The sequence below is a fragment of the Cervus canadensis genome, chromosome 3 (assembly GCF_019320065.1).
Source record: "Cervus canadensis isolate Bull #8, Minnesota chromosome 3, ASM1932006v1, whole genome shotgun sequence".
Classification (NCBI taxonomy): domain Eukaryota; kingdom Metazoa; phylum Chordata; class Mammalia; order Artiodactyla; family Cervidae; genus Cervus; species Cervus canadensis.
Window position 1 is genome coordinate 48,144,525 of NC_057388.1, and position 9,028 is coordinate 48,153,552.

The window sequence follows — 9,028 nt, forward strand, 5'->3', positions numbered from 1 at the left end:
TCCCCCCCACCACACACACACTCAAGATGAGGGACTTCTTTAGCAAGAAAGTTCTAATATGGGGATTTAGAAACTGACTGAGTCGTGTAATTTCATTGCTGGAAAGTGCTAAAAGAACCACTGAAATTTTCGTTAACATTTGTTCCTGCAACTGTATTTAAATAAAGAGTTATACTTCTAGCATTAGCATCGAACCTTCTAGTTTTTGTTGAACTTCATGTATTGTAGGTATTCTATAAGAATGGTTTGCTTTTTTTGTAAGAAATCAGTTGATATTTAATACAGAAGGAAAAAAAATGATTGTCATTCCTTAAAGGTAGAAGCTTTGACATTAAAGGAACTTTATCTCCTGACATAAAAATGTGATTTTAAAATGTAGTCATCTGTAGAAGCATTTATTTTTAATATAAAACTAATAATCTACTATAATCGGATCCTGGCTGAAGGAAAGACTATCTTTTAAGACTTTAAATCTTCCGCGGGAATCTTGCATTTAGGTTACATCTAAATCAAGTGAATTAACATGGATATTTTGATACTTTTTAAATCAAAGATATTTTTATTTTCAGTGTACTGTACATTAACTCTTCTTTTTTCCATACTAAACATTAGTTACAAAATGAACGAGAAAATGATCCAACTCATATACCGTTAATGGAAGAAGTATCTACATGGAATAGTAGAATTTTGAAGAGGACAGCTATTACAGTATGCGGATTTGGGTTTCTTCTTTTCATCTGCAAGCTAACTTTTCAGAGAAAATAACCCTAATATTTGTTTTTATAACTTATGTGTTATTTAAATTACCTAAAAATGTTGCTTTTAACTATTTGTCACACTGTAACTACATTCTTTGCTGGAACTCTGTAGGAAGAATTATGATAGTGTAGAGCAGGATGGTCTTCTGTTTGTCGGTTTGAATTGAAAATATAACTTGTTAAATTTTTATGTTCATTTTGATCAAGCAGTAAATTATAAGTGATTTTTAAGTTTAATCCTATCCTATGACTGTAAATCACATTCAAAATAAAAGTTTTATCTAATATTCTTTGACATTTAAAAAAGTATGTTCGTTTGTTACAGTGAATCTACAGAATGTGTAAAGTGTTCATAAACAGTAGCTTTCTCTTAGTCTGTGTCTTCCCTTTCCGTTATTATGTAGTAAGGACTTTCTTATTTAGTTTTTTTAGTTATATATCATTATGTAGAAATTATTAATTTGAGAATATTTTAGAGAATGCAGAGTATAGATAAAAGGTGAAAATTTTTAATCATTTATTAAAAACAGGAAAAATATTTTAAATGTAAATTTTAAAAAGCAGAAAATTTAGAGAGTAGTGTGGAAAGCCCAAAGCACATTAGAATTTTTTATGTAGTGTACTTTTGGGAACATATGACATGTACTGCGTGTAACATTCTTGGGGATGGTATGAAAGTGAATGGCATTTGGCATATAATTTCTCATACCAATCTAAAGAAGTAATGCATGATTTCTTTATGAGTTTTTTTTTCAAAATCAAAAATAATATTCAGATTATAAAAGTGAAAAGGCAGGCCTAATTTAGCAGAAGTATAGTAGTTAAATCTAGCTTTATTTAGTACCACTTAGATGCAGTTTATACACAGTTATTGAAAGGTAAACATCAAACAAAGAAGAAGAAAATTGTGGAAAAGAACAGCATGAGGAATATTATTAGTAGCACTAGTAGCTCTTGGTTATACCAAAGCAGCAAGGTCATTTTTTTTTTCTGAGAATTACTCAACCATACATTTTTGGAAGGAATTGGTGTCCGACATTTTAACCTAAGTGCCACAGCAAGACATTTTTTTTCTGATATCCCTCATTTAAATTTAAGGCTTCAAGTCTTAGAACTAAAGTAGAGAATGGATAATAGGTACTTCTTTTAACACAGATCATGTTTCACTACCAGCCCAGTGCTCAGGCAAACAGAGGTGTTTAATAAATGTTACTTTTACTTTCCTTTAAAAAAAAAAAAAAGAAACCTGTAGGAAAGTGACAGACATACTACCTGTTTATTTACAGTATCTCTTACATCAGTTCATCTTTAAAGACCATCAGTTGGCTAGATGCATTGCTAAATTTTTTCCCTAACCAAACCAAACTATGCATCTCTTAAATAGACAAACTATGAAAATGCAGATTGATAAAATATTTGCTTTCCATAAGGATATATAGCACAATTCCTTAAAATATTGATGTTTTAGTAGTAGCGGTGGTAATAATAATCTGTCCCAGTATATGTCAAATATAATTAGCCATTCAGGGAAAAGAAGTACTGTAAAGTCCATTGTATCTGCATTTTCTGAGTATTTTCATTTCCTTGACAAATATAATTTTCAAATTACAGACTGAGAATAAGTAGGGCAGCATTTGTTGTGATTAGTTAAATTGTTTCTTCCTGGGTAAGATAAACTTTTTCTCCTGGTTTAAAGTTAGTTATTTTATCTTGTGTTTAAGTCCCTTTTTACTCTGATTATTTGACTTAATTACAGTGCTTCACTATGAGGGAGGCACGGTATAACTTCTGGAATATTCATTCTTCTATAAGATAGCTCAGTAAAAATCATTTATCTTCCTTTTATAGAACAAACTCAGTGGAGAACCTTCCTAAAACCACAGACAGAAGTGGTGTAAACCTAATTTTAATTCTACGTACTTGAAAAAAATAAAACTTTATTTTTTATTAATTGGTAGTTAGTTAGGATCAGAAAATGTTCCTGTACCTTTGGAATCAACTTTGAAGCTCAAATAACTCATTATAAGCACTGGTTAGAATGCAGGTATCTTTCAAAAAAAAAAGGATGCTTGCTTGCCACTCTCCTCCAGCACCATGCTTAGGGCCCTCCAGCAGTTCTATTCCACGTCCCTGGTCTATTCACTCACCTTTTTATTTCTCAATCAGACTTCTAAGACCTCTTTCTCTTGATCTCATTCTTAAATAATGGCCTTGCTTCTTAATGTCCTGGGAAACAGAATCAGTTAAAGAGGAACTTCCACACTGGGTTTCCTTTAGTTATGTCAGCAAATTCTTTTTGTAAAGGACCAGATACTAAATATTTTAGCTTTTGCAGGCCATATGGTCTGTGTCACAGCTTTTTAACATCGCCACTGTAGTGCATTGCAGACAGTACATAAATTAATAGATGTGGCTGTGCTACAATAAAACTTTACAAATACAGGTGATTTCCTGGAATTAGCCCACCAAGCTATTGATTGCCAACCTCAGTCTAATGTCATACAGTTACAAATATGAATTAAAAATAAAAATAATATCAAGCCTGACAATCTGCCTTTTGATTGAATCATTTACTCACATTCAGTGTTACTGGTTTATTATTAGAATATTAGAAATATCTGTTATTTTAATTTTTTATATATCATTAAAAAATTAATGATTTTTCACATTTTTGAGTTATTTTTTCAGTTTCTCTAGGGCTTACCATATACATTTTAACCTACAAGAATCTACTTCTGATTTACACTAACTTAATTTCAGTGAGATACGGAAACATCCTTGTAGAGCTCTATTTCATTGTCTTCCATTTTTATACTGTTATTGTTATGCATATTACATCTATATATATCATAAACCCAACAATATAGTGTTTAATTATTGTTTTATGTAATTCTGTGTCTACTAAAGAAACAGAAAAGAAGACCATCAAGTTTATAGAATGTGTCATTAACTTTCTTATTTCTGGTTCTCTTCATTTGTTCCTGTGGGTTCAAGTTACCATCTGGTATTACTTCCTTACTCCACTACAGCTCTGCGCACCCACCTCCTTTGTGCTGTTATTGTCAAATATAGTACATTTCTATAAGTTACAAACCCAATGGTACAGTTATGTACATATTTCTTCAAACAACTGCTTTTTAAATCATAAAAGAAAGGAGAAGAAGGATATTGTCTTTTATAATTGTATAATTACCTTTACTACTGCATTTTGTTTTTTCTTAAAGATTTAGATTCCTGTTTGAGTTTACTTGTTTTCACTCTGAAGAACTTTATTTAGTATTTCTTATAAGGTGGATTGCTAGCAGTTCTCTTTTAAGTTTTGCCTTTATTTTTAAAAGAAAGTTTTTCTAGATACAAGATTCTAGGCTGCCAGGGATTTTTTTTCTTTTAGAACTTTGAATATGCTGTCTCACTGCTTTCTAGTTTTCATCGTTTTTTAAAATGATAAGTCAGCTTTTGAACTTTGGGGGCTTCCTTGTATAAGTTTTCAAGATTTCCTCTTTGTCTTTTAGCATTCTTACTATGATATGTATGTGTTTGAGTTTCTTTATTTATAGTACTTGGGGGGAGTTCATTGAGCTTTGATGTGTAATGTTTTTCATCAAATTTGGGAAATGTTCAGCCGTGATTTCTTTGAATGTTTTTTCTATTTCTTTTTCTTTCTTCTCAGTCTCTGGTATTCCCATTGCACCTATATTGGTGGATCCAAAAGTATCCAACATTTTTTTCTGTTTCTCTTCATTCTTTTTTCTGTCTTCTTCAGGTTGCATAATGTTCATCCATTTATCTTCACTGATTCTTTTTATAGTTCAAGTCGACTGTTTAGTTACTATAATTTTTATTGCAATTATTGTGCTTTTTAAATTTCATAATTTGTTTGGTTCTTTTTTTTATGATTTCTGCCTCTTTATTGACATTCTCTATGATGAAACATTTTCTTCATACCTTCCTTTAGTTCTTTAAACATATTTATAGTGGCATCTTTGAAAGTATTTATTAAAAATAACATCTGGCCCCTCTCGGTTTCTGTTGCCTCCTCTTTTTTCCTATGTATGGGTCACACTTGCCCATTTCTTTGCATGTCTCATAATTTTTTGTTAAAGACTGGCTATTTTGGAAAGGGATTCCTCTCTCCCTCCCCACAAGGAGCTGCTGTTGTTGCTCTTTGCTTTTTTGTTTAGTGACTTGGCTGGTCTGTTTTACTGAACCTGCTTCCCCCAAAGTGGCCCCTGATGTCACTTTTCAGAGAGTGCAGTCTTAGGCATGTACACACTCACCCTGGTATGGCAGTGGTTTTAGCAGGGCTCTTTTTGACTGTCTCTTTTTCTAATCTCTCTTAACAGGCTGGCTGCCTCATTTGGTATCACACCCAGCGCTTGCTTTGCTGTGCTGTGTGGAGTCGCTCAGCCGTATTGCACTCTGCAACCCTCTGTATAACCCACTCGGTTATAACCCTGCAGGCTCCTCTGTCCACGATGATTCTCCAGGCAAGAATACTGGAGTGGGTTGTCATGCCCTCTGCCAGGACACCCAGCCCTTAGGTTCCACCAACTACTGGTCGATTGCTTGATTGTTTTTGACATGCCCTGGAGCATGCATTGCTCAGCAGTCTGATAGAATTACATTTGGATGGGATAGTTTTTGAGGCCAGCTTTTGAGGCATATTCTGACCAGGGCACAGTCCTTCTCAGCTATCTCTCCCTGGTTCTCCAGTGAACTAGTTGGCCTACAGTTTAGCTTGTTGCTCCTAATTAAGAGGAAATGTTTTCTTCAAGAGTGCCATTGGGCTTGATTTTCTCCACATTCTCTTTCAAATGAAGTCAGTTCCTTTGGGGAGAAGAATGAAACTCTCCTTTCATATGGACTGCTTCTTTCCCTGGACAAAATCTCTGAGCCACTCCTCTGAGTGCTGGGTGGGGCAGTAGCCTCTGGTCTTTTGGGTTTGTTTCTTAGATTCTGTTCTTCCAGTCCTATGAGTGAGCTGGCATAAGGAAGATGGGGCCTTAGTGTCTGGCCTTGCCATTCTTGGGGTAAAGCCCTCATCCCATGAGCTCAATGAAAGGAGAGAGCCCTCCACCTCTCAGTCACACTCATCAGAATTTAGCTGCTTAAGCTTAGAGTCAGAAGGCCTTAGAAAAGCTGGAGGACTGCCCTTGAGATGAGATGAGATGTGGTAACCCTTATTTGGGAGCTGAGGGGAGACGGAACCCCATCTTGTTAGCCACATCTACTCAGGGTGGACCTTTTGCCAAGCTGACCTGACTGGGTTGCCAGGAGGCAGGTAGTAAGGGAGAAAATAGATCAGTGTTCATACAGAGTTGTAGTAGGTTTCTTTGAATAAATATTTTTCCATTTGTTCTGAGCCCTTAGGACTCTTTGCAAGGATTTTTAGTAAAGTTGTGTGTTTATAGCTTTCTCTAGCTTTGCTTCTTTGGAGAGTATGTCCATGCTGCTCTTTACACTTCTGCCCTGGCAGTGAAACTCCTACACCGGTATTTCTAGGGTATCTGCTACGTCCTTTAACATAGTACTTGGCCCAGAATAGTATGAAAGAATTTTTTTAAGCCAGAAACAGCTAAATACTTTCATGTAAGCTTTACCTCCCTCCAGGTTAGTATCACAGGATGCTTAAAATTCTAAGAGCACCTAAAAAGTACTTCTGTTGGAAGCAAAAGAAAGAGACCACTTTGGTTTGACTAGGAAACATTATGAGTAGATAAATGATGGGTAAAGCAAGGCTAACTCTCAATTTTGAAATCTTTCCTGTGGAAGGTATTTAAGCTAATACCTAAATTAATTATATGCATTAAATATAGGAAACAGGATATATAAAAGTCTAATGAAGCCAGCTACAATTTCAAGCACCAGAATTGAGTTTGTTTTTTAATGTGACTTTTTACACTGACAACCTTTTTTATTTATCCTAACATTATTCAAAAGTTAATCTTTAAGAACACAGATAACCACGATGACTTCTGATTTGCACTCCAAGTCACTCTGTCACTGCTTAATAAATAATCATTTGTAGCTCTGTGGGGGTGGAAATAGGGTGGGGATTTTCTTTCTGGCACATCCACTAGTGAGTAATACATTTATTTCAAGTGCCAATAAAAATGTTATACTGGACTTATGTGACACATTTGTTAGTTATTAAAGAAAGTAATTCTAAACTATTTGAGCAATGCTCTATTATATTTCTCTACCTATAAATTCATATTATCCTATCAATAGTCTAAACAAAGTGAACAAATTTTTAATACTGCATAACAATTTTGGGGAGAGAGTAAATGCCATTTTTGAAAGTGTCACCATCTCTGGACTTATCTCTAGAAGGCAGTATTATTCCCCTTTTCTCTTTGCAACTAATCTTTCATAATTGTTTCCATGAATTTTCTTCCTTCCTGGAATCTTTCTAACACTTTATCCATCTTTCTTTTCTTTCCTTTTGAAGTCTGCCTACTGTTACATGCCGCCTCTTTCCTCTCAAGCCTTCACTTTTCTGTTGACAAGGAGGTAAAGCAGAAGGTAGCCTAGGTTCCTAGCCCTGTTGCATTACCTTGTACATTCTCAGCCTTGGTTTCCTCATCTGTAAAATAGGTTCTAAAGACCAAATGAATAAGAATAATGCCTCCTTGTTAATAGGGCCAGTTTGGAGTTCTGAAATTAGAATAAAATCATAGGGACTTTATGTAAGAGAATCAATGCTTCCTAGACACACTGAACCCCTCATAAGTGGTTTTGCTTTTGATTTCACATCCAGAGATCTGATAAGAGAATTGATCTTAACATTTGGTTGTTGCCAATATTTTATAATAAATTTGGGGGAAATTACTAGTAATTACATTTCAATTCATTAAACAATTATTGAGTGCTTAGTATGTATAAGACATTAATATACCCATATATTACATGTTTTATATGAGATAGAAAACTCAAATACTTTTGCTATTATTAAGAGAGACAATGAGGATACTGTCTTAAGGACATAAACTTAAAAAAATAAAAAGCCACTTTGTAAACTCTTTCATGGAAAGGGTATGGTTGAGCATTTTGTTTTTAATTTCCACAGTTGAGAATGCAGTGACAGATTCACTTATCTTATGGGAGAAGGGCTCACTCAACCTCAATCAGTGCTTTCCTACAAACAAACAAAAAAAAAAACAGCAACAAAGGGAAAATTGGTTAAGTGCCAGTGTGTGAAATCTTCTAGAAGAGATTTAGACCATGTTTAAAGCAAGCGGGACTTCCCTAGCATTAAGTGGCTAAACTCCATGCTGCCAGTGCAAGGGGCCCAGGTTCAGTCCCTGGTCAGGAACTAGATCCCACATGCCGCAATTCAGAATTCACGTGCCACAGCTAAAGATCCCGTGTGCCTCAGCTGAGACCCAGCACAGCCAAATAAATAAGTAAATATTAAAATAACAGTACTGATAAAGTAAGCTTCTACTTATCATGGATTCAAGATTCATTGTGCTAAACCAATTTTTGGAGTTGCATATATACAATTTCCTGTGCCGTCAGTATGAAGTATTAAAATCAGACACCTAGAATATTCAGTAGTAGTACTATTAACTATCCAGTTACTGGTAATATAACAATTAACTATAGTTAGTGGTAGAACTACAATTGTCATGTTAGTGGCAATATTACATTAACACTGGGGTTAGCTGTGGCGAATGAAAATTGGACTTAAAATGTAGAAATGAAAGAGTTAGTAGAAAGTTCAGTCAGTTTTAGATAAAATAGGAATAGCATCATAGAATGAAAGAAAAATTATGTATTTTGTTGTTAATAAGGTTTAGTTTCCTGAAGTATATGCTGTGATATAACTCCCAGATTGCTCTTTAGGAATAAAGAACTTATTCCCACAGCTGCTGGGAATGCAGCTAGCAGAAAGGTCTCTTTAGAAGTTTTCTCCGCTAATGAAAGACGCCTTCCCAAAAGCATGTCCTACTCCCAGCAAAGACTAATCAACATAGGGCTTTTTTTTTTTTTTAACATAGGGCTTTAAAAGCCCCAATTTCAAGGACCCTCAGCCCCAATCAAGATGAACTCCAAAGTACCATCCCACTTTCAGAGCTCCTGGTGGGGCTGGCTGAGGCCTTCATCAACACAACATCACAGGGACTTGCCTGGTGGTCCAGTGGCTAAGACTCTGCGCTCCTAATGCAGGGGGCCTGGGTTCAGTTCCTGGTCAGGGAACTAGATCCCACATGCAACAACCAAGACACAGCACACCTAAATAAATAATTTATTTTTAAAGATTATCA

General features: G+C 35.0%; 1 protein-coding gene across 3 annotated transcripts in view; it reads left to right on the plus strand.

Annotated features, from left to right (window-relative positions):
* ASZ1 (ankyrin repeat, SAM and basic leucine zipper domain containing 1) overlaps positions 1 to 3,291 on the plus strand; it is a 72,855-nt gene extending 69,564 nt beyond the window's left edge. The window contains exon 13 of one of the 3 annotated variants that reach the window (XM_043463111.1): positions 613 to 3,291. In XM_043463111.1, the coding sequence (XP_043319046.1) occupies positions 613 to 765 (153 nt within the window). In that variant the 3' untranslated portion in view covers positions 766 to 3,291. The remainder of the gene's footprint in view (positions 1 to 612) is intronic. The other 2 variants (XM_043463112.1, XM_043463110.1) reach the window with 2 other exon arrangements.
* The last annotated feature ends 5,737 nt before the right edge of the window (positions 3,292 to 9,028 follow it).